Source organism: Belonocnema kinseyi, chromosome 8, assembly GCF_010883055.1.
Source record: "Belonocnema kinseyi isolate 2016_QV_RU_SX_M_011 chromosome 8, B_treatae_v1, whole genome shotgun sequence".
Lineage (NCBI taxonomy): Eukaryota > Metazoa > Arthropoda > Insecta > Hymenoptera > Cynipidae > Belonocnema > Belonocnema kinseyi.
Genome location: NC_046664.1, coordinates 30,593,579 through 30,619,800, shown reverse-complemented (window position 1 = coordinate 30,619,800; position 26,222 = coordinate 30,593,579). Strand labels below are relative to the sequence as shown.

Below are 26,222 nucleotides of genomic sequence, written 5' to 3'. Positions count from 1 at the left end.
AAATATCCTAAAATAGTTCACGTAGTTCATGTACGGCCCCTTGTCTTGCATCATCGTTCTCATATCAAAGTCGAGGCCACTATGCCGCTAAATGATTGGTTCTATAATTTATTCGCGACTGTCATAAGATAATGATTCAAGAAAATCAAATAACATGATCGTGATAAGAAAGATGTCTCAGTAGCTTCCCTGTTTTTGAGTTTTGTGAGATGGCAGACTTCGTCAAGAGAGGTAGTGTACAGTTCGTCAAGCGTGGCAGTGTACAAATAAAACAAGCTGCAAAAGAAGTGCGAGGTTCGTAAAAAAAAAATGTTTATAAAGAATATGAAGAATTTTATGAAGCAAAACAAAAACGGTAGTTAATTTTAAAAAGTGGAACCGGAAATTCAATAAGAATTTGAATCCATCAAACTCGAAGAACAAGATGAATGACTTTTACACCGAAGAGTGATCAGATCAAAGTTCCACGTGCACACATAGTTTTTGTTACAGCTGAGTTTTATTTTTTATCTTTAGTATTGGTTAGAGTTTTAGGATGATCTAATGTTATTTTTCATTTTATTTTTTAGGGTCTAAAGAAAAAAAAATTAATAATAAAAACTGTTACTTAAAAACATTAGTTTGTTCTGGAAAGATCGGTGTAATATATATAATTAATGTTTTATATAATTTGGCATTCAATTTTTTATTCGGTTTATAATTTTACTGTATGGTCAGAAATGTGCAAATCCGTTAACTGACGAATACGTATATCTTTTCTAAAAATGAATGTAGACTGGAGCCAGTTATTTGTAATTCGTGATAAGAGAATCTTTGAACACAATGCTGAATTAATGCAAACATAGATACACGTGTATCAAGGTAGCATGTGACTTTATTGTCGATATAAGGAAAGTTACGACTTCATGTGTCATGTGCGTGCCTTTTTCAAATATTATGTTTTATTTTTAAACTTTAACAACAAAATAATCTAGAGAAAGAAATAGCACGGCTAGCCTCGTTAAGTTCAAACCAAAAGTACTCGGACATCTAGCAGATGTTCCATGCGATTATTATGCTTCCTGTACTTCAAAGTAATAAAATATTGTCTTTTATCTCTAAAATTGAAGAAATATTATTATTTAAGACACAAAATCTCATTTTCCTTGGAATCGAATCAAAATGTGAATGGCAATTCATAGTCAAAAAAGGTCCCTCTTTCTGATATCTATGAAAATGTACCTTTCCCAGATGTTCATATTGTGCATTTTAACAAAAAATTTCAAGAATGATAGACAAAATAAATTTTGAGGTGACTTAATAGTTGAATAAATTTAGCGAAGATAATTGTTGAAACAAATTATTATTGTTTTTAACTCTCTTCAACTATATTAATGCCAGATAGTTGCGTTTTTTAAAATTTTGTAACCCTCAAGTGTTAGAACGTGTCTCAGGGATCCAGAAATTTTTGCCAACCGAGTCTTTTTTTCCAAAAAGTTGTCTCATTTATTAATTATTTATTGAATTTATTGAACCTACAACGGGTCAGCTGGACTCGTTCTAGGTGGAACGAAAAATTTCAACGTTCTAGCAGTTGAAGGTTAATGTTGTACTCACTGTTTACTTAGTAAAGTAATAAAGAAACTAGTTAACAAATATAGTTTTTTAAACAATTTATAATTGTTTATAACTATCTTATCTTAGATAAGTACTAGAAATTTGCTGCCTTTTCTCACATGTTTAACTTTGCTTTGCCTTTGTATTTATGAACAAGTAATAAATACAAAATAGGCAAAATCATTTTTGAGAAAGTCTCTTTTTTTTGTAAATATATTTTTCTGAAATAAAACAGATATTTGAAATATTTCTCAAATTTTATATAGGGATCATATTAAATGTAAACTGCCCTTTAAGTAGTTACTGACTGCGTTTTCTGTTTAAATTAATATAATGATTTATTATGGGCTCCTACCTAAAAAGACAAAAAAGCTGAAAATTTAAGAGAAATCAACAACTTTCTAGCATTACTTTAATTGAATATCGGTAAAAACAATAATACATTGTTAAAACAATTTTATTTAATAAATTGGTTTGTTAAATTTCTTTTATTATTATAACACTCTTAGTGAAAATTGGACAATAAGTTTACAGTTAAAGAAAAGCCCGCAGCTTTCTAGGAATTATTTAAGAGAAGATATTTATAAACATTAATAATTTGTTTACGCCGATTTTGGGGTTGATGGTGGGTTTGAACTAACTCATTAGAGCCCAACCCACTTTTGTTTGTTCGCGCCTGAGTGCTCGCCTGAGTGACAACAGCAGATCCCGCGCACCCCGCGCAACTCCTGTTACACCTACCTGCGGCGCGGCGTCAATTCTCGGAAGGGCTACTGAAGAGTTTCACTGTAGTTGAATTTTCGACCAAAAAATACGAATTTCCAACAAATTACATACATTTTTAACCAAATAGTTAAACTTTTGAACTAAAAAGATCAATTTTTAACCAAAAATAAGATATTAAAATTTTTATTACAAAAATTTAATTTTCAGCAACAAAAAAAAAAAAGAATTTTCTTGAGAATTGTCTACAGAACAGGTAAATTTTCTACTAAATACTTTTATTTTCTATCGCACAGTTCAATTTTCTACTACATTGTTGAATGTTTCGGTAAGAAGACGGGTTTTTTTTACAAAACAGGCGAATTTTCCACACAAAAATATAAATTTTCAACAAGAAAGTTAATTTTTAACAAAAAACAACTAATTTTCAACCTAAAAAGATGAATTTTTACCAAAAAATGTAATAGCTGATATTTTCAATCAAAATAAGTTTAAGTTTCAATCAAACACTTTGCATTTTTATCCGAAAAAATAGTTTTTCTATGAAAATAAACGTAAGGGGATATAACGCAACTACAGGGTGTCCAAAAAGTCTAAGAACACCTGAATCACTGTCCAGATGAAATATTATTCAAATGGCTCAAGGTCATTCTTAGAGTAAGTTTAAACAAGAAATCGATGGGTGACCTTCAATTTGACTCTGAAATTGATCTTTAAGGTCATTTCAAGGTCAACTTTGTGTTTTTTAACATGAACTCCTATTTTTGACATCAGCAATCGAAAAAGTGGGAAATTTCACGTTTAAATATGTACTCAGGTATGATATTGGAAGTTTGCTGAAGGTCATTCAAACTTAAGCTTACTTCAAATGAACTTGAAGGTCAAGTACAATGTCAACTTGAAGGTTACCATTGGATTTCTCGTTGGAAGTTACTTTAAGAATGAGCTTGCTCTGAGGAAATACAGAGTCATCCCGTTAACCCAAGCCGGGCTTTGTTTAAGTTTGAAGGACCTTCAGCGGACCTGCAAAGTCACACTTGCCCTATGACCTGAGTACATATTTGAACATAATATTCCCTGCTCTTTTAATTGCTGATGTCGAAAATAGGGGTTCCCATTTAAAAACACAAATTAGACCTTCAAATGACCTTGAAAGTCAAGTTCAAGGTCAAATTGAGGGTCACTATTGGATTTCTCGTGGAATGTTACACCTTTCCTATGACCTGAGTAAATATCTGAACGTAAAAATATCCCACTCTTTCAATTGCCAATGTCAAAAATAGCGGTTCCCGTTTAAAAACATAAAGTTGAACTTCAAATGACCTTGAAAGTCAAGTTCAAGGTCAAATGAGGTCCACCATTGGATTTCTCGTGGGAAGTGACTTCAAGAATGTCCTTGACCCATGTGAATAATACTTTATCTAGCCAGTTATTAAGGTGTTTCCAGACTTTCTGCCGAATTTTACAGCTTTTCTGATCGTGGGAGGAAACTCGAGTGTAGCCGTAACGAAACACGAACCCCTTCCCCTTTTAATGTTACATTATATGTGAACGCTGCTTTAGAATGCAATTTTTTATTTTTAATGTTTTGCACATTTTTTAGCGGCAGTACGTGCTCGGCACATAGTCGCCGCCCTTGTGGCTATTGGATTTGCTCTCTGCGGATCAGTGGAAGTTAGTTCCTCAGTTGCTCTGCTAGCTAATCAAAAAGATAATCATGCCATTATCGACACATCTTGGCATTGTGATATGCTGGTCAACATCAGTAGCAGAAATCGAACCGAGGATGTTGGGCTCATCCAAATGGAAGTAGGTGCTCTCATGATAAATACAATTTAAAAATATTAAAAATTTCCCAGAATAGACTGTCCTGCCGACGAAAGTAGTGCTGTGAAGACGATCTATTATGGCGCTGAGTAGAAGTTAGTAGAGTTAATATTGTGTTTGACATTCGGTCTTGTGAAAATCTATTTTAGATGGATGATATTAAAAATGATATTAAAGACTGTCTAGATGGTGAAAAAAACAACAATTTTTTGTTTTTAATTTAAATGTTTTATTTTTTATATTTTTCAACATCCTGAATATTTTTGAAAATGTGTAAAAAAATATTTGCATACAAAAGTTGAACAAACTCTTGGTCTTGATGAGCTACACAGCACCCAGTTAGAGCTTGAAAAGACTGACTAAATGACGAGGAAAGAAATACGTTTTCTTAGAGCTTATTTTTTATTTTTGATACTTTTAAACACCCTGGCACTTTTTGGAAATGTACGACAAAAATGTTTAAATGAGATATCTCGGAAATTTGTTATCCTGACGGGCTAGCCAGCACCCGACTAGGGCTCGAAAAGACCGTCTAGGTTAGATGGTTTAAAAAAGTTCCTAACTGAACATAAGTCTGCCCTGATAATTTTTTACATGCAAACATTTTTCGAATGTTTTTAAATAGACAGTAATAAAAAGTCCAATTTTCTAATTTAAAAAAATTCTCTCTCTACATTTTCAATACCTGAATCGATACAAAAAAGGTGTGATTAAAAAATAGTATGAAGATTCTGAATCAATACGAAACAGCTATGATTAAAATTGGTATTAGGTTTCGATAACATAGAGAGGAATATTTTTTTTCGCTTTACGGGCATGTTTTTATCAAATTTGGCATGTGATAAACAATCAAATGTTTTATTAAAAGAAAATAAAAAATTCTCTTTTTAACTATTCGAGTTTCTAAATCGATACAAGAAAAGTTCAAATAAAAAATAATGTTAGATTTCGAGAAAATGAAGACAAAAGTTTTTTTTTTGCTTGACGGGAATGTTTTCTCGAATTTAGACGGTGATAAGAAATCAAATTTTCAATTTAAAAAAAAAGTGAGTGTTCCCTTACTAGCTATTGAGTTTCAGAATTTTCACAAAAAAGTTTAAATAAAATATATTGTTAGGTTTCGAGAAAATGGAAGGGGAATTTTTTTTCGCTCGAGACAAGTGTTTGGACAATTTTTTAATTTTAGATGCTTCATGTTATAGTAATTTTGCTATTTTGTTATTTTCGGTCTCTAATTTAGCAAATAAAAAAAGTAAAGTTCTAGAACAACAACAGGCCATTGTCTTCAAAAGGCGCTATAAAATACTTTTGCATTGTAGAAATTATCTACTTAATACATGAGAAGATCTCACCATTTTCATTCCAAGGTAGTTTAAATCAGCAGATTTCAACAAAGAGCTACGCTATTAATCGAAGTTTTAATATTCATATTTCTGTGAGGAGAAAGTTTATCCATTGCTTGCAGCGCCGGATTTACCAAGGGGCACGGTGTGGCTAGTGTCCCAGGCCCCAGGGGGCCGAGGGGCCCCTGACCCCAGAAAACTACGTACGTTGCAGCAAAATTGGAGGTTTAGCCCCAGGCCGCGAAAAATGTTAATGCGGCGCTGATTGCTTGAATGTCCAATTTATTAAAAGAATATTAAGCTTATTTTCTTACAAAATTGTTAAAGTCCAATTAGGGACAAAAATACTTAAAAAATTCCATTTTATTTTATTGAAATTTTTATGAATGCTGATGTGATTGATATCCCAAAAAAGTACTGCTGAAATAGGACTAAAGTACCAAAAATGCTCAAAATTTACTATACCCCATTTCACAAGGATTTTTTAGAACAAAAGTACCAAAAAAGTCCCGCTTAATTTTTTTTGTTTATGCTGTACTTTCTTGGGACAAACTTATAGGAAAATCATGACCTAATTTTTTAAACGTTGAGTCTCTTAATTTAATTTTTTTTTTATTTTTTACAGTCTTGAAGGATTTTTATAAAATTTGAACTCTTTTGGTATATTCGACCTATTTCAGCAGTACTTCTATGTATTATACATACCATCAGCACTTGTCAAAATTTCGTAAAAAAAATGGAATTTATCTAGGACTTCTGTCTAAAAAATTATTTAGGGGTTATCAAAATTTAAATAAATCTAATAAAGACTTTTCCGGTACTTATTTTCTAAAAAAAAGTCCTGGTGTAAAGAGAAAAATTTGAATTTTTTGGCACTTTCGTAATATTTCAGCAGTACTTTTTCCAGTATAAGTATCACGAGCATTTGTAAAAATTTATAAAAAAATCAAATGGAACTTTAATTACACTTTTATCCTAGAAATTATTTACGAATTTTAAAATTAATAAAATTTTGAACTTTTCTGGTATTTTAGTCCTATCTAAGCAGTAGGTTTTGGAAACGTAAATCCCTTCACTATTTGTACAAAGCTTCAAAAGAAATGAAAATGGAACTTATCAAGTATTTTTTTTCCAAAAAATGACTTCCATCATAAAAAAAAATTCAAAACAAAAACTAAGTGGGACTTTGCTGTAATTTTGTGCTAAGAATGATGAGGAAATAAGACATATTTCAAACTGTTTTGGCACTTTAGTTTTATTATTTCATGAGTACCTTTTAGGGATAAGTCCCATCATTACTTGTACAAAAATTATTTTAGAGCTTGCAAAAATTAAAAAAAATAAATAAATGGAACTTTTTTGATACTTTGGTTCTTCAAAAATCCAATCATCACTGATAAAAATTGCGAAAAAATAGAATGGAATCATGAGAAATCAAATCATAATCAGGGTAAACTAGAGAAAGGATAAATTAAATACCCCTGGATGGAATTCGACATTTTTTATTTTTCTGCCCTAGGATTTGAACCGACAAACTCCCGAAGCACGTTACTGTATCAGTCAAATGCCACCTGATTTCGTTTTCTTCATATCACCAATCCTATCTCAAAAAATTGGTGTAAGAACATGTCTCTAAAATCTCGCAATCATTTTTTTTTAATCCGATTTTCTTTTCATTATTCAAAGCGATTTTGTATCTTAAATTAAACATTTTGCTAATTAAATCTATAAATAATCTCCTTTAATAAGAAAAATCGTAAAAGTCCTATTGCGAAATGATTCAAATTTGTGCTTCTTAATATCCTTGCGCGTTTTGATAGAAGCTTTAAAGTATCTAATAAATTATGATTAATATGATACATGATTTATTTGAGTGTTTTTCGTTTAAAATTGGTATTTGAAAAAATAAAGTCTGCAAGTTTCAAAGGATTTGCAATTCTTAACAATTTTAGGAGGTGCTAGTGCTTCACGCTATTGAAATAGATATTTTAAATAAAAAATTCTTAAATTTCAAAGATTCCAACATTTTCAACAATTTACGTTTTTCGGTTTGGTTGGAATTTTTACTGGAAATTGAGATTTAAAACCAAAATCATTGGATTTTAAATGTTTAAAATTTTTCAACAATTTTTGTTTAAGTTAGCGTTTCACATGAAAAATTGGTATTCTATGTATTTTAAACAAAAAATTAGTATAATTTGAACAAGATTTATAACCGCTTAATAATATTTGATTATATAAGTGTTTTTCGTCAGAAATTTGTATTTTTTATAATAATAAAAAAAAGATTTAAAAGAAGATTGATAAATTTGCTAATTTTAGTTTCTGTTGTCGCTTAACGCGAAAATTTGGTATTTTAAAAAGAAAATCAGGATAGTTCGAATAAGATTCAAGTTATATCAACATGTTTAACATGAAATCGGTTATTTTAAGCAAAAATCATTAGATTTTTAAGATTTATAATTTTAAACAATTTTTTTTTGGTTTGTTAGTTTTTTGTAGGAAATTAGTATTTCTATCGACAAATGATTTTGTTAATATTAAATTGAATCTTTATTATTAAATTATGACAATTTTCCAACAACTTTAGGGTTATATTCGGGTGTTTCACTTGCAATGTGTATTTTTAAACAAAAACTCGTTAGCTGAATGACTTTTGTTTTAAATAATAAAATTTACAAGCTTGAAGAATATCGGACTGCTTTAGTGTCCCTTGTCGAAATTAAAAAATTTTTATTGAAAAATAATTAGATTTCAAAGAAGTTTTGTAATTTTTAAACAATTTTAGGTTACGTTGGCGCTACATTGAAAATTAGTATTTCAAACAAAAATCCTAATTTGAACAATATTTAGAATCTTTTAACAATGTTGGGTTATGTTAGTGTTTTACCTTACAAATTGGGATTTTTAATTAAAAAAATTATATTTTGAAGAAGACTCACAATTTTTGAACAGTTTTAGGTTATGTTAAGCTTTTTCACTGAATATCGGTTATGTTACACAGAAAACATTAATCTTAGACGATTTCGTTTACGTTGTGTTTATACAAGAATATTAGATAATAATTATGAAGAAAAGATATTTACTTTCATCGGTTTTAAAAAAATATTGCCCTTGATTTTCTTTTATATTATTTCAGGTTGAAGGCACTATGAATTACAAATATTTTTCTATTAATTTTAATTTAATATTTTAATTTAAAAAATGCGTGAGCAATAGTCATGTTAAAATATCTCAAATGCGATGAATGAGTAATACAGTTATTCGAATTACATATTTCAGATCTACCTTAACTTAATTGTTGAAATTAGTTAGACACAGGAAGAGTTTAGATGTCAAGTCATTTCGAGCACGGATAGAACTTTGATGGGTGACTATCTGCAACGTAGGTCGGGTTGTGTATTCACTACGTTTTTTAACTCATTTCGAGCGGGAAGTTTAACGCAGAGGATGATTGTGTGCATTCGATGGGTAGGTTCGAATGTCTGCCTTCAAACTCGATTGTTGAAAAAACTGTTGGATTCGAGAGGTGGTTTCTTGTAGTTTTCTTCTCCCCTGGCCAAACATCCAGGCAAATGCGAGTACAGTGAAACTCTTCTATAGCGCCGATGTTGGGGCTGATGGTGGGTGGGAACTAACTCACTTTATCTCACTCCTCTTCTATTTGTTCACGCTTGAGTGCTCGCCGAAGTGACAACCGCAGACCCAGCGCACCTTGCGCAGCTCTTGTTACACCTACCTGCGGCGCAGCGTCAGTTCTCGGAAGGGATATAGAAGGGAGGGTTATTAAAGGGTTTCACTGTACTTCTAATAAAGTTGGATTCAGTCGCCGGTTATCACTGGTTGTGATTCAATTCACGCAGTGATTTTAAGCTTACCTAATTAAAATATAAAAATAGGTTTTAACCGAAGTGCTACGGGTCTCAAATGGACAGCCCTACACGGAAATAATAATAATAATAGTCATAATAGTTCCTGGTAGGGGTAGTACAAAAACATTGTTTCTTTTTTCTTTTATGCAATGTTAGTATTTTAAAATTTAAAAAGTCACCGTACATACCGTTAAGATGCCTGCAGAAGAGCGAGCAGAGTCCAACATGCGAGAGGCATTTTTATGGGGCCAAGTTGCGGGGCCCATCCTAGGAGGTTGCTTAGTTTGGGGCCGTTCAGGTCCATCTATGGTTTTTTCTCGAGCCGTTCTCAGCGCCTGTCTTGCTTCCCTTTTGGTTCCAGCTGCCTGGAGAGGACCCTCTCATGTTGCCCTTAGACTTCTACAAGGACTTTGTACCGTAAGTTTATTTAAAATTTAAATAAAACTAAACAAATGTAATAATTTAGCAAAAATGGCGCATTACGCGCACCCATTACATGTTTCTTCTTTTGATGGCCTAATTATGAAATTAAAATATAGGCCAAAATTTTATTTGTAACTTTAAATTAAATACACTCGAACTCCAAAGAGACGAGAAGCTTGGGAATCGGCAAATTCTAAGATACGAACGTCAAAAGGGCTCCCACTCCTGCGACGTTTAGATTTTGGGAATGATGCTTGAGAACCCACATAGGCCTACTAAGCGCATGCGCACGTCGAATTGAAGGCATCGCTCACTCTTGCGCGCATGACTCTCAAATAGAGCAGGCGTAGAGGGGAAACAAGTCCGCTCGTTCCTTTGTAGTCGGGGCGATCGTATCTGTGGAGCGCTCGTATGTTTGGAGTCCGAGCGTACATGATTTGATCCCAGTAGGAATTAGATGCAAATAAAAATTAATAAGTTAATTCGGGATTTTTTAGACGAACTTTTATTTTTTAACCTACTGGCCTTGAAAAATGGACTTGCTTACATTTACATTTTTACAGAATTTTCTTTAAATTAATCTTTACGCATTAACATCCATCCACACCTTATCTTTACTACCGCTCGCTCTTACCGCCTGTCCTTTCTCGCCTCGCCTGCACACATGTTATAATCTTATGCTTATCTACTATTTATAATATTTACAGCGAACTTATACCTACTTCCTCTCCTAGTTACGAACTTCCCTTATCCATTCCTCCTCCTTCTTTCTCCTCTTCTCCATTTTACCCAATACCTCTTTCAACCATGCTGCTGCCCTTTTATCCTTATCCTTTTAAATGTATCAATACCAATATGCTTATTTCACTCCTTTCCACCCCCTCGCAACCCTCCAACCACTGTTTTAACCTTGCATAGCCAAGAACCTATTAAAACCCTTCATGGAACCACATATAATCCTCGCTGGAAGCTTCTGACTCCCAACGCTCTTTCTTACTTCTTCTTATTTATTCCTTCTCACTCCGACCTGCTTCGATACAGATCGGAGTGCACTAGTGTAGGATAACCAAATACGTTATTATACTCCCTACATCCATTTGCAGCCCATTCGTTCTTAAATACCATTATCTTTCGACCTTCATCTTTCCACTCTCTCGCTTGTTTTCCTTCTTCCATTAACACTCCCGAACCAGCTTACTTCCCCCCTCTTCGAAACATTTCTCCTAATATTGACATGCCTGGCTCTCTTTTATATTCCCTAAACTCGTTTCTTCGTCTCCTCTTATATTAATATAATTAGGTGTATTCCTTGCCAACTCAAGTATACACTTTACATAGCTCTCCTGTATTCTATTTACCTCTTCACTTTTATTCCATCCCCAAACCTCCACTCCATACAATAGCACACTTATCGCTATCGAAACGGACAATTTTATTTTTATTTCAAAATCATCTGCAAACGAATTCTTTCCCAATCCTTAGACCTGCCTCATAACCACATTTGACCTCCTAAATCTTATCTTTTGTACGATCATCCGCTCCCCTATTCCTCTGAAACAGGAAGCCCAGGTACACAGATTCTTTCACCTCTTGCACTTTCTTTTCCTTCGACTTCCACTCATCTCCATTATCCCTTCCACCTTCTTTTCTGTAGACCATTACCCTGAACTTTTTCCGCATTCATCGCTAACCTACTAATTCCTATCCAGGTATCTTCTCAACCTTTTCAGCATCTCCCTTAAGGCCTTCTCGCTTTTTCTAACAACACTATATCAATTCCATACGCGAGTGACCGGTCATCGCCCGACTCGCATTTGTACCTGGTTAATAGTGCATTCGTTTATCCTGCACTGGTGTACTCCAAGTGCACTCCGATCGCTTCTTCTTACTACTTCCTTCTCACTCCGACCTGCTTCGGTGCAGATCGGAGTACACCAGTGCAGGATAACCGACTACGCTAAAAGTATACCCCCACCAATTCTACTCCTCACTTGCCTTCAATCAGTATGTCTCGCTTCGGATTAGAGGAGAACATACCTGAGATATTGAAATTAGTATCCATTGTACTTATAATCCCTTTGTATTCGCAATGCTCATTCATAGAATGTCTATATATTATTCTAATTTGGAAAGCCTAGAATTTAAATTTATTCTGTTTTGAAGACCTTCAAACTGGAAGTTGAAAACTTCGCAAATTTTACCATTTGTAACGTTCTAAAAGCGAGATTTGACTTATTTTTTATGTATCAATCTGCAATAATTCGTCTGGGAACATTTTCTATAAATTTAAAATGATTGAACTATTAATTCTTTCAATTTGAAATACAATAATTTTACCATCTAATGATTCTAAAGAAATTAAGTTTTACACACACACATAGTTTAAAATTTATAAAATGTACACGGCAATAGTTGGAAAATTGATTAATGTTACTATCTTACATATTATTCACTTTGTTAACATTTTCAGTTTAAAATTCATTAACCTTACGATTTTTAATTTCAAAATATTGTATAATTAGGCTGATTCAATGTACATGTTAATATTAGAATTACGTTTAATCACAAAAATAATTAAAAAGTTAAGAATATCCATTATTGTAAATAGTGTTTGTAACAAAATATTTTGATTCTACGTATTTTTTAGGTTGTATTTCCCTTAATTTTTTAATTTTTTGCAAATGTTATTAACAATAATATGTCTTCGATTATAATTGGTAAAATATAACAATTTAAATTAATACTTAACTATTATAAATTGTTCATAAAAATATTTACTAGTACATTTTTATTATGATTTGTGAGTAACTTAGCCATGCAATTTAATCTCAATCTATTTGAATGGAAGGAATAAATTCGTTGTACTTGATTTTCCCAAATTTCTAATTTATTCATCTAATTTGTTTATGAAAATATAAATTGTCATATTTTACCATATAGCATCAAACATATGTTATTTTTAAATAAAATTTGCAGCAATTCATGTACTTTCTTGAAAATTCGTCTTTTTCGTTAAACATTCATTTTTCAATCAACAAAGTAGTTCAATTTTCAAAGAAGTAGTCGAATTTTAAACGAAAAAAGGTCATTTCTCAACGACAAATGTAATAGTTGATATTTTAAGCAAGAAAAGATTTTTAATTTAAATCAAAAGCAGATGAATAGAATTTAAAAAAAAATGTAATTAAAAAGTTAAATCCTCAATCAAATCAGGTGAATCAGGTGAATCAAAAGGTAAGCTTTCCGTAAAGTAGATCAATTTTCAATAAAATAGTTACAAAAAGTTACTAAACGGCATTAATTTTCAATAATCAAATCAGGTTAACAAGCATAATAGTTGAATTAATTTATTATTCATAATAAAATCTTCTTAGAATAATGCTAGAAAGTCGGAGTTTTTTCTAATATTTTCCACTTTTGGTCCACTTTAAAATTGTAATGCGGTTATAATTAAATCAAGTTAACAAACATAATTGTTTCAACAATTTATTATTTATAGTAATATCCTCTCAAAATAATGCTACAAAGTCGGAGTTTGAAATCTTCTTAAATCTACTGTTCAAATTAATTTTATAAGATAAAAAAATATTTTTAATTTTCATAGAAATCTTAATGAAATTTTCGAATAATTTGATTTTTAATTATTTCGAGACTGTTGAAAGTTAAATCTGAATATCGTTTAACATGATTGGACTTTTTCCTTTAATTATGAATAATATGTGCAAAATTTTAAAAAAATGCCTGAAAATCTTCCAGATTAATTTTTTGACAATTTTAGAAATATGTTTAAGTCTGTTCAAAAATACTCTTAAGACTAATGATGGATTTCATACAAAATAGTTCCATTTTCTACACAGAAATATGAATTTTCAATAAAAATGTAAATTTTTAATTTAAGGAAATCGTTTCATTTTTAATTAAATAGATTTGAATATAAATATTTATGTAAAATTCCCACCAAAAAGAATAATGTTCTACCAAAAAACAAAACTTTTTAATACACCAATTTTTAGCCAAATAATGGAATTTTCAACTAAAAAAAATCAACCATAAATAAAATAGTTAAATTTGGAATTTAAAAATATTTTTTTGAAAAAAAGACGACTTTTCAAATAAAAATATTTAAATTTGCAATCAAATTCATTTTCAACTAAAAAATTTAATTTTCATCAAAGAAGATTAATTTCCAACTAAAAACAACGATTTTTTTACAAACTAGTTACATTTTTCTCGGAAGATATTAATTTTGAATTAAGAATATTTAATTTCAACCAAAATTATTTTTCTATCCAAAAAAGATGAATAAATTTTTAGTTAAAAAATTAATTTTAAAATAAAAAAAGAATGAATTTTTAACAAAATAGTACAATTTTTCACTAAAACAGATCAATGTGAATTAAACAGATGCCTTCTTAACCAAAAAATATTAATACACAAATAAAGTAAAAGTTGAATTTTTAACCAAGAAAAATGCAATTTCTACGAAACTAGGTGAATTTAGTAATTAAACTAACAAATTAAAAAAAAGTTGAATTTTTATCCAAAAAAGATTTAGTTTGACTTTTTAACATTAAATCATAAGTTTAAAAAAGAAGTAAATTTATAAATATAATTGAATTTACAACCTAAAGTGACCAAAAATTGTTATTTTTATCAAAGTTTTTTTGTAATCTTTGAATTTTCGAGTAATAAATTCCATGGGAAATTTCTAAAGTGGAACCAGAAGTATAGTTCCAATTTTAAGATTTATTATTCAGAGCTCTTCAATTTCAAAGATGTATACATGAAAATTCTTGAATTTTGATGATTCTGGAGATCAATTATAAAATTCACAATTGAAAAAGTTTCAAGTGCGAATCGTAAAAAATTACAAAAACTGTAATTTAACCATTTTAAATCTCCATAATTTTGAATTGTAAATTTTCAAAATTACAAACTTTAATTTCAAAGACTTACAATTCAAAATTTCACTATTTTGTATCATATCAATTTGAAATGATTAAATTGTTAAAATAAAAAATCGCAAAGGATTCAATTTTCAAGAATAAAAATTGAAAACTCTCCATTTCGAATATCTATAAATAAAATGACTTAAATGTGGATGATTTTGAAAATAAAAAGTCAAGTTTTCAATCATAAATCCTCCAAATTGAAGAAACCTCAGTGTAGAGTAGCAAGGTGACATAATTTTTACCTGTCAAACTAAAAATTTGCATAATTTAATATTTTCCTTATTGAAAAATCTTTAATTTTAAACACTTACAATCCAAAGTCCGACAACTTTAAAAAGTTAGAACTAACAATAAAATAGTATAGAATTTCGAAAATATACAATTGTAAATCATTCCATTTTAAAGATTTGTACTTTGAAGGTATGTAATTTTAAACGCTCTTTTTAATAGTTTAACTTATGATTTAAAAACTTAAAAGTTAAATTTTCAATTCTAAATTTTCTATATTGCAAAACTTTAATTGTAAAAATTAAAGTTTGCATCATTTTTAATTGTATATTCAAACATTTTTTAACTATTCAATTTGACAGATTTAGAATTCAAAATTCTACCATTTTTAAGACTTATAATTAAAAATTATTAATTATGAAAATTATAGAATTGCATCTTATTCCATCTTCAATTGTAAGTTTTCTAAATTAATCATTAATCTGCAATTTTTAAAATGTACTATTTAAACTTTTACAAGATAATTTACATGAATAATAATTTGCAATATTTTATTTTTTTAAATTATATTTTCATTTAAAGTTACATCAAAATGACAGAATTTTTTATTGTAAAACCTAAATCTTGTATAAGTCTTGATTGTAAATTTTCTAAATGAAAGATTTTTCGATTCTAAGATTTACAATTCATAGTCCTACAATTTTGTAGAATTATAGTATATATTCTAAAATTTTAAAAATATAGAATTGCAAATTATTCCATTTTCAAGATTTATATTTTAAATGTATGTAATTTTTAATGTTTTTTTTAAATAGTTAAAATTTTAAGATTTATAATTGAAAATTGTTCAATTCTAACGAATATCAGTTTAAACTTCTTTAATTTGGACTGTTTTGAAAATAAAAAGTTGAGTTTTCAATTTCCAATCTAAAAATTAAAAAAATTGAATTGTTAATCATCAAAATTACAGAAGTTGGAATTATCTACTAAAAACTTGCATATTTTTGAATGGTAAATTATCAAAATTGAAAACTCTTTAACATTTAAGATTGATAATCTGAAGTTTTACAATTTTGAAGGCTTATATTTGAAAATTCTTCAGTTGAACTTCTACATATGTAATATAATCCTTTTTAAGTTTCAATATTTACAAGTAAAACTCTTGAAGTTTTAATATGTGCAAATAAAATTTCTTTAATTTTTATGATTTTGAAAATCAAAACTCAAGTTTTCAACTATAAATCATTCAGATTGAAAAAATCAAATGTGAAGGTTCAAAATGACATAACTTTTCATTGTTAAACGTAAAGTTTGCATTATTTTTAACTGTAAATTTTCGCGAAGCTTTTTTTGAAAAATTTCAGTTTCGAAGACTGTCAATTTTACTATTTTTGCATAGTAACTGTAACTGTTATTAGTACCATATATCAAGGAATTTCCCCAACACCGCATTTCATTTTTATTTATCATAAAGTCAGATTATAATTATTGTTATGCCGATTAAACATGATGAAAATTTATCATTTCCATGAAAAATAGAGAATTTTCATTCAGTTGGAACAACCTCAAGTGGAAACAGAATTTACAAAGATGCTAAACTGACGTATACTTATATAAACGGTCAACTGGCTGATAGAACTAATTCTTTCTGCTAATACCCCGTTTATCTAAAAAAAACAAAATTTGACGTGATAGGCAAATTTTGAAGTCAGATTCGGTTTCAGGGGAAAAAATTACATCGAAAACCACTATCACATGTTTAAAAAAAAATTACCCAAATTAAAGAAATTTTTTTTGTATGTTTTGTTCAGGGGGCAACAATGCCTGCAGCACACATGCTTGCCATGACTTGGTTCAAAAGCACACATAGAAGTTGGTACTTCAGTTGTTATGCTGGTAAGTATATTTTAAGGATGTACTATAGTTCTCACAAGTTTAAAAATAAAAATTGTTTAAAAAGATTGATAAAATCGTTAAGAATGTTGCTCTTGTTAATTAAAACTAATTTTTAAAGAGAACTGAAGGCCAAGTTTTGTAAAAAATATTTTAGATTCCTTGAAATATACTCTACAAATCTCCTTAATTGTATTTTATTTGAAAAAATGTGATTAAGCAAAATATTATTTAGAAAATAAACAATTCTATCGTTTTTTAATACCATTTTAAAAATATAACGTAACTGAAAAGATTTTCAGAGAATTTTGCAAGGAATAAAATGAGCCCTATAACATTAGTGTTGACTAAGAATTGCAACTTTTGAATCATGAGAAAGTAAAAGATAACATTTTGATAAAAAATATGACTTTTTAATTAAATATTGAAAATTTCATAAAAAAAATAATTTGAGACCAGACTGTTGCATTTACAAACAAATAGTGGAAATTTCCAGCAAACGAGGTGAATTTTTAAACAAGTAGTCGGATTGTCAAGCAAAAAAGACGAATTTTTTAGAAGGCAAGTCAATTTTTAATATAATAGAATGAATTTTCAACAAAACATTTTATTCTTTAACAAAATGAGTAAATATTGAACGAGATATATATAAACTTGAAAAAAATGATATTGGCGATTTCAACTGAATAGTTAAACTTTCAACCAAAACGATAAATGTTCAAGAATAAAAAATTTCGAACAAAGAAGTTTAAATTTCAACAAAGTAGTTGTATTTTTAATAAAAAAAAACATTATTTGTAACAAAAAATATAATAATTGATATTTCAACCCAAAAAGGTTTTAATTTTTAATAAAAAACATTTCAATTTAACTAAAAAGATGAATTGTCTATAAAAATATTCATTTTCTATTGAAGAAGGAATTCTGAACCAAAGAGATGGATCTTTAACTAATTAATTTTTACCAAATCAGCTTATGTTTTAACAAACTAGTTGAATTGCCAATAAATAAAATTAATTTTCAATCAAAAAGACGAATTTACAATAAAATATATAAATTTTGAATTATTAACTAAAAAAGATCAATTGTTAACTAGGATGGTCTAGTTACTAGTTACATTTTCAGTTAAAAAAATTATTGATAAAAAACACGAATTTTCATTTAATTAATTCAGTTAAATTCTTAAATAATGCAATGAATTTTCTACTAAAATGACAAATCTTTAACCAAAATAGGCATTTTAAAACAAATAGATGTATTTTTTTATCTAGTAGATTAATTTTCTAACAAAAAAGACTAATTTTGAATAAAATACCTACATTTTTAACCAATTAATTGAATTTTCAACTAATAACGATCCATTTTTAATGAAAAGTAGATTAACAAAATTTCCGATTAAAAAAAAAATAATTTTCAACAACCAAAAAAAGAAAGAATTTCTATCAAAATAGATCAAACTTCAATCAATAGAATTTTTTTTAACAATGTAATTTAACTTCCATCAGGTAGTTGCATATATAATGAAAAAGATTAATTTTCTGCCAAAAATGTCGAATTGACAACAAAATACATAAATTTTAAATGAAATATTAGAATTATTAACTAAAAAAGATCAATTTTCAACCAGAAATGGACTAGTTACTCGTTAATTTTTAAATTAAAAAAATTATTCATGAAGAAAAATAAAAAAAGAATCAATTCTAAAACCAATAATAGAGTAGTTAAATTTTCAATAAAAAAAAAAGAATTTTAAACCAAAAAAGAACGCATTTTTAACACAAAGAGTTCAATCTTCAAACCATGAATTTGTTTTTTACTAAGTATTTCCATTGCTAACAATGTATACTTAGTTGTAAGTTCAATTTTTAAGCAAAAAAGATGAATTCTGAATTTAAAATGTCATAACTGAATTTTCAACTAAAAACGATAAATTTTGCAGCAAAAGTAGATTAATAAAAATTTTAATTAATTTAAAAAAAAAAAGAATTTTCACCAAAAATAGTTCAGAATTTAACAAATACATTCTTTTTAACAAAGTAGTTTAACTTCCAACCAGGCAGTTGGATTTTCAATTATAAAAATTTCAGCTGTCAGTGTGGGATACTGCTTGACTGGCTGGATCGGGACAGCAGTTGTTCGAGCATTTGGGCGGGATTCCCTTTGCTATTGTCTTGCCATATTGGCTGTATGCTGGTACTTCACGTTCGGCCGTTTCGTCAAAGACTTTCCCAGATCATATCAGCATGATACAAATGTAAGCACTATCATGCACAATTAGAAAATAAGAGATAACAAAATTGTAGAAAAAAAATGTTCGGAATTCGAACCCAGGTAGATCTGGGTTCAATTCCCGCTGAAGGTAGTTTTTTTAAGGTTTTAAGATGATCTTACCTTAATATAAATACTTTTATTTTCGATAACAGGCAGCTGTCATACCCTGGGGAAAACTCTTGAGGTCCGTTCCAGTTTGGGCTTCAGCTGTTGCAACCATGGGCAATCAATGGGGTGATGCTACGCTTGCCCTAGGGATGACAAAATACCTCAAACTCATTTATGGTTTTTCGACAGCAAACGTAAGTGGTTTGAAAAATGTTATGCGTAAAACCATTTCTTTAAATTTACATATTTTTTATATCAGGCAAAACAAAAATAATTTTTTTTTGGTATTATTTGGCACTTTTTAAATTAATTTTTTCATTAGACAGTGCTTAAAATAGCAAAAATAAAAATTTTAAGATTTTAAATAAGATTAAAATCCTATTTAAGGTGCAATTATCAAGTTAACGTGCAGAATTTCTCAAAATAAAATTAGGAATCTAAAGAACAAATTTAGACAACCACAATAAAATGTTTTTATTGTAAAAAGAAAAGGAAAAATAATTTATTTTGAAAAGAAATAAAAAAGAGGAAAGAAACTGAGAAGGCAACCAACTAAATACATTTCGTTCTCTTTTTTATTTCTATCGCCCTTTTTATTTTAATGATGAAATTACACTGAAAAACATTTGTAAAAAATAATCGCCAACGTTTCTGCACACTTATCAAGGCAATACAAATTTGAGCGGTCATGAACAGAAACGAAACCATGATGTTCAGGTATCAGGGAGAGAGCATCGGGGTTCCGTTGCTGTTTCTGTCTGCTCAATTTTTTCTTGTCTTCATTAGGGTCCTGCATGAGTGCCGAAACATTGACGATTTTTGTTTTAAAAATGTTTTTTTATTTTGATTTGATAATAATAAAAAAGACGAGAGAAATAAAAAAGCGAATGAAGGGGTTGGTTGGTTGTCTTCTCTTTTTTTCTCTTTCTTAATTTTACCCAACAAAATAATTTTTTTTTCTTTTTTAGGCAAATTCTCATCTTTTTTCAAATAGCAATAGGAGAATTTATGGTGGTTGTTCAAATTTGGTCGTTGGATCCTTGGTTTCATTTTTAGAAATTCTGCACATTATAGTCAAAATAAGTGTGTCATGACAAAGTGACAACAATACGTTTTTGTTTTACCCTTTTATGCTCTGGTAAATAGCGGGCGTGCTCCTATGTCTATCCTACTTTACGAGTACTTTCTATACGACAGCGCGGAATTTGAAGTCTCATATCTTGTCCTGTCTCGTGGCATTGTTCAAGTTTTCATTTTCTCACGTTATTTTACCCACGCGACCAATCGCTCTTTTAAATTTTTTATGGCATTCCTGTCGAGTGACTGCTCATTTTTCTTTCCTTGTTTTCGTTTTCAACAGGACTCTGTACTGACGACTTTGCCGCACATTGGACACTTTATGGCCGCTTTGACCTGTGGCCTCTTGGTAGACCACGTCAGGGAATCAAAGATTGTATCTACCACCACTGCAAGGAAACTTGTTGTTTATACCGGTACGCACAAAATTCTTCCTCAATTCTCGCGTTAGAATTTTATTTCTTTTTAATTAAATTTTTTATTGAAAAGAAATATTCTCTTTTTGCTCCGTTTGGAAACAAACCACAGAACTTCCCGATTGCCAGTCGGTTGCTTTCCCATTAAGCTACCAAAAATATCAAGAGAAGAACCCTTCTTCAAAAATACACGCATTATTACGCCAGGTGTCGCAAGTCAAAATTTTCCAGAATTCTGTATTATCGTCAATGAATAACATAATTTTTAACGTCTTTACAGACTAGATGCAAAGAATTACAATTTTGGTAAAAACAATTTTTTCTGAAAAAGACCTCCTTTCGCAATCGGAAGTTCTGTGGTTTGATTTCGAGCGGATCGAAAGAAGACGATCTTTTTTCAGAAAGAATGTAATTAAAATATTGTTTAATTCATAGCTCCGTCTAGTCTGTAAAGGCGTTAAGAAATTCTGTTATTCTCTAATGATAATACAGATTCCTTGAAAGTTTTTGCTTGTAACACCTGGAATAATAATGTGTGTATTTCTGAAAAGAAAGTTTTCTCTTAATCTCTCTAGTAGCTTAATGGGAAAGCACCTGACCGACAATCGGAAATTCTGTGTTTCGATTCCCAGCCGAGCGAAAGATCTTTTTTCAGACAAAATTTTATTGCATAGCTCCATCTAGCCTGTAAGAACGTTAAGGAATTCTGTTATTCTCGGATGATAATATAGATTCTTTGAAAAAGGAATTGGTAATGCAACTATAATAAATTATTAAATAAAGGGAAAAATACAAAAAATGTGGAAATTGTACGAACGATACATCAAATTACATATCACCATACAAACCAGCTACTTGTAGTTGTAGGTTTTTAATATTTTAATATTATTTTTAATTTGTGTACAAGAAAAGACACGTAAATATTCCTTAGGATCAAATTGAGCCTGTGACTCTGCATTAATTCTGAAAATTTCTGCACACTTTAAGCCTCGAAGATGTTTAAATTTTATGACAATATGTCTTCGTTAAACTACAATTATTTTCAATTATATCTTCCCAGTTCCCTTTAAACTATTCATTTATTTTTAAATGTCAAACTAAAACTAAACCATTTTAAAGAAACTTATCAGAAACAATGCTACTAATTTCATTAGTGAATTTTCTACTAAATCGGACTTAGAGAGTACAGAGAACTGAACACTAGACAACTTTTTATTACATTTTTGGGAGGAAATTTTGTAAATTAAATAAACTTTCAAAAGTCAAATTGTGTATTTAGACACATATTCTCTCATTTTAACTTCTTTTGTGCAATTATGTTAAAAAAATTGATTTTCTTGTGTATATTTATTTTAAAAACATATTTTTTTAAAGTAATTTTTTAAGCCTTAAAAAAAGTAAAATAGGCTTTTTATATTTGCAGGCCGTGCCTAAATAATGTAAATTTTTCAACAGTAAGCAGTAGATTGTGTTGAGAAACAGCTGTTTACAATGAAATCCGTTCAACTTTTCGTTTTTAGTGTTTTATATGCTTGAAAATATTTTAAATAAGAAATACTTTTTACCACGCTTTTACTAAACATTATTTGTTAATAATTAATATTTTTTGGCCAAAAATTGTATTATTCAGTTCAAAATTAAATTATCATGTTCAAAATTCAACAATCTTATTGAAAAGTTATGTTTTTTGGCTGTAAATTCAACTGTTTTGTTTAAAATTCGGCTTTTTAGTTAAAAGCTGATTGTAAAATATTTTCTTTCTTGACTATAAAATTTCTTTGGCTGTTAATTCAACTATTTTATTTAAAATGCGTCTTTTTGTTTAAAAAATTTCTTCTCATTTTGTAGATATTCTATCTTTTTTGGTTGCAAATTGCTATTGCAAATGTCTAGTTGAAAATGAACTTATTTGTTAAAAATTCAAATTTCCATCTTCCAAATTTAATTATTTGATTGAAAATTCTTGTATTTTGTAGACATTTTTATCTGTTTTTGTATAAAATCATTTTTGTTTGTTAAAATGCAACTTTTTGGTTGAAAATTAATCATTTCATGTTAAAAATTTAACTCTCTGGTTAGAAATTTGACTACCTTGATGAAAATTCGTTTTTTATTTAGTTAAAAATAATGTTTTTAATTGAAAATTTCAACGCTAAGTTAAAAATTCATATGATTAAAAATTGAACTTTTTTGACATTTCCGAGTCGAAAATTTAAATATTTGGTTGCAAATTTAACTGTTTAGTCGAAAATTGGACTGTTTGAAAATGAACTTTTTTCATTCACATTCGCCTTTTTCGTTTGAAAATCTGATAGTTTGGTCAAAAGTTAATGTTGTCCTGCCAAATTATCATAACAGAAAAAACAAAATGGAATATTTACAGCGATTTCAGAGTAATTTTTACCTTCAACAGAAAAGATCATTACGTGTTAAAATTGACCCATCAAATGGGAAATGTTTACCATGTCGACTCTATTGAATCCTGTTCTGTTTCCAGGTTAAAAATTCAAATTTATCTACTTACAAATTTCTCGTTAGCAAAAATTTATTTCTGCTTTTTTCTGTAATTGCTTTAGATATTAGACTCTTAATTTTGAAGAATGAAATGAAAATTTCTAATTTTTTATGTAACAAACTAAAAATATTAATGATTCCACTGCTGCTTGAAATAAAAAAAATGTAATAGGTTTAAAAAATGGACTTATTTTCTCTAAAACTAATATCAGAAGTAAAAAGTATTAAGGGCTTTCTCTTTATCAGGAGTATTTGAAGTTTAAAAAAATCAGAAACTTATTCGCTAAAAAAGAAAAATGTACACTTATGTGCTTTTAAACTTTAAATAATAAAATGAAGAAATTCAAAAAATAAAGAAAAACGAATAGCCTATATTGTGCACCAAGGAAGTAAATATTCTTCTTTCGGTCTAGCGTAAGTTTGCAAGAACGAGGCCGCAAGCAGACTTCCTCGTGTACATGATATTTTATGTAATAAGAGTACGATTTTCAAGTTTTCTCATGAAATTACGTCTCAAGTTAGAGGTTAATTTCAAGGGATACATACTGCGCAGAAGAGTGCGCGTGGGTCGAAGTAACGAATGCGCATGGACGTGCAAACGCCGTGACCTTGAAAGTGCTCTTTTACTGCCCAGGCCGGTAAAGTACCTCAGAACCAATAAAAACCTTCTTTGCTGCTCTAAAAAAGGCTGAGAAAACGAGGAAAGCATTTTCGTGTTACATAAAATGACAAAAACATCTTCGCCAACCAAAATAATTTATTTATGAATTTTTTTGCAGCTCATTTTATTCCAGCTGCATTGCTCTTTGTGGCCGGATACGCAGGTTGCCAAGCCTTGGGGGCAGCTTGGTTGGGAATTGCTGCTCTTTTGGTTTCTGGAACAGCTCCAGCAGGCGCATTAGCAGCAATTGCTGATCTCGCGCCTGCGGAATCGCCAGCGTGTGCGGCTGCAGCTTGTGCGCTTTGCTCCACATTGGGTGCGGCTGGATTGCTAGCTGCCAATTATTTTGTCACTCAAGCTCTTCACGGATCTGTGAGTATATATATAGCTTATCTGCTACTCATGAGATAATTTCTTTCCATTTTATAGATTCAGTCATTCAGAAGAAATTATTGATAATACTATGTGATTTCTTCTTCTATTTACCGACACCAATTTATCTCATTTGAACTGTTTGCTTATTTTATCTACAGGCCTGCATCTTTCCCTTAATTGTTATCTTTTAATCAATTTTATTTTCCCATTTGCATCCAAAAAGTGTATTTAATAATGCACATTTAACTAGGTTGCTACAAAATCTCTTTTTCGAGATTCCGTTACTTTTTCCTGCCGAATTTTTCATTTCTCCTGACTGTTCTAAAATTTTTGTGTAGGTATAAAAAACCTTATACCTAGGAGACCAATAAAATTTTAATACAGACAAAATTTGTTTCTAAATTTATTTAAATCAATTTTTGTGACAGCCGTCATGCAGAATTTTACAAGGTGTCATTCATAAATTACGTAATTCGTACTTAAAGCACACGCATTAAAAAAAAACGGTTAATCTTTCAACTAAAGAAGATTAATTTAAACCAAAATGCAAGAATTAGATTTTCAGTTAAAATAATTAATTCTTAATGAAGGAAAAAGGAATTTTCAAAACAAAAAAGTTAAATTAAAAAAAAATCCATTTTTAACCAGAAAGATAAATTTTAAACTAATGATATAACTTTTTTTGCGAAAAAGATAAATTTTCAACAAATTAGTTGAATTTTATCTGTAATGGATAAATTTTGAACTTGAAATAGACTAGTTAAATTTTCTATTAAAAAATGCATGTATAACCGAATAAAATAAATTTGCAACGAAATAATTAAACAGATTAATTTTCACCCAGAATATTGAATTTTGATCAAATGATACTTTTTTGACCAAACATTCAATAGTTACATTTTCAATTAATAACATTAATTTTGAACCAAAGATTGATTTTATGCCAAAAAAGATTAATTAATTTCATTAAAACAAAACACATGAATTTTCAACCAAATGAATGTTTAAAGGAATTTGCAAGTAAGGCCACGTGATGAATGGGTCATGTGACCATATTCCTACTGTACCGTACAAAATTATTTACAAAAAATCTTTTTTCGTGATTATTAAAATTTAGGAGCAGACCCAACTTTCTTAGTGCTTCTTTTTTATTTGTCCAAATTTTCAAATTGATGCGGCGATTAGTGTGAAAATACTAAATAGTTAGGAAATAAAAAAAAGTGTCGATAAGGTAGGAATCTGGTCACGGGGCCCACTCGTCACATGGCTTTGAGGAGTTCGATTTCAATAAAAAAGATGAAGTAGTCACCAAAAAGATTAATATTCAACCAGAAAAGATGAATTTTTTTACAAAATAGTTAAATTTTTGACAAAAAAAAAGGGTTTACAACTAAAACGATAAACCATCAACTAACGAAATGAAGTTTCAAGAAAGTAGTTTGATAATGCAATAGCTAATATTTCAATTGAAAAAGTTATAATTCTAAACAAGGAATAGTTGAATTAATAAAAATACCGAATTTCTAAGAAAATAGTGACATCCTAAAACCTCACTCTGACTTTCCAAGGAATTTGGAAATACTCTGGAATATCTCATTAAATTTGAAAGGAATCTGTATTATCATCAGAGATAGTAACCATAAATCAGCGTGGATATCTTTTCACACACCGTGAAAAAAGAAACCAACCCTATCAACCAAGTTAACACTTCAAATAAAAGAAAATACTTAACGCCTTTTTAGATTAGATCGGAAATAAATTAACAATTTTTTTAATTACATTTTTTTCCGAAACAAATATCTACTCCTTTGCTACAAGAAAATGATTCTTCTTTCGATCTCTCTTATACGAGGGTAGTTCAATAAGTCCTTAGAATGACCAACAGATGGCGCGCGAATCGCTCCAAATCATCTGTTTTCAGTCAGCACCACTCCCGACTAGAT

General features: G+C 29.4%; 1 protein-coding gene across 2 annotated transcripts in view; it reads left to right on the top strand.

Moving 5' to 3' along the window:
* LOC117178177 (sialin-like) overlaps positions 1-26,222 on the top strand; it is a 40,721-nt gene that overhangs the window by 8,163 nt on the left and 6,336 nt on the right. The window contains exons 1-8 of one of the 2 annotated variants that reach the window (XM_033369465.1): positions 210-294; positions 3,923-4,128; positions 9,557-9,778; positions 16,776-16,860; positions 18,945-19,111; positions 19,281-19,430; positions 20,597-20,729; positions 24,023-24,276. In XM_033369465.1, coding sequence (XP_033225356.1) covers positions 210-294; positions 3,923-4,128; positions 9,557-9,778; positions 16,776-16,860; positions 18,945-19,111; positions 19,281-19,430; positions 20,597-20,729; positions 24,023-24,276 — 1,302 coding nt within the window. Of the gene's footprint in view, positions 1-209; positions 295-3,922; positions 4,129-9,556; positions 9,779-16,775; positions 16,861-18,944; positions 19,112-19,280; positions 19,431-20,596; positions 20,730-24,022; positions 24,277-26,222 lie in introns of those variants that run through there. The other variant, XM_033369466.1, reaches the window with a different exon arrangement.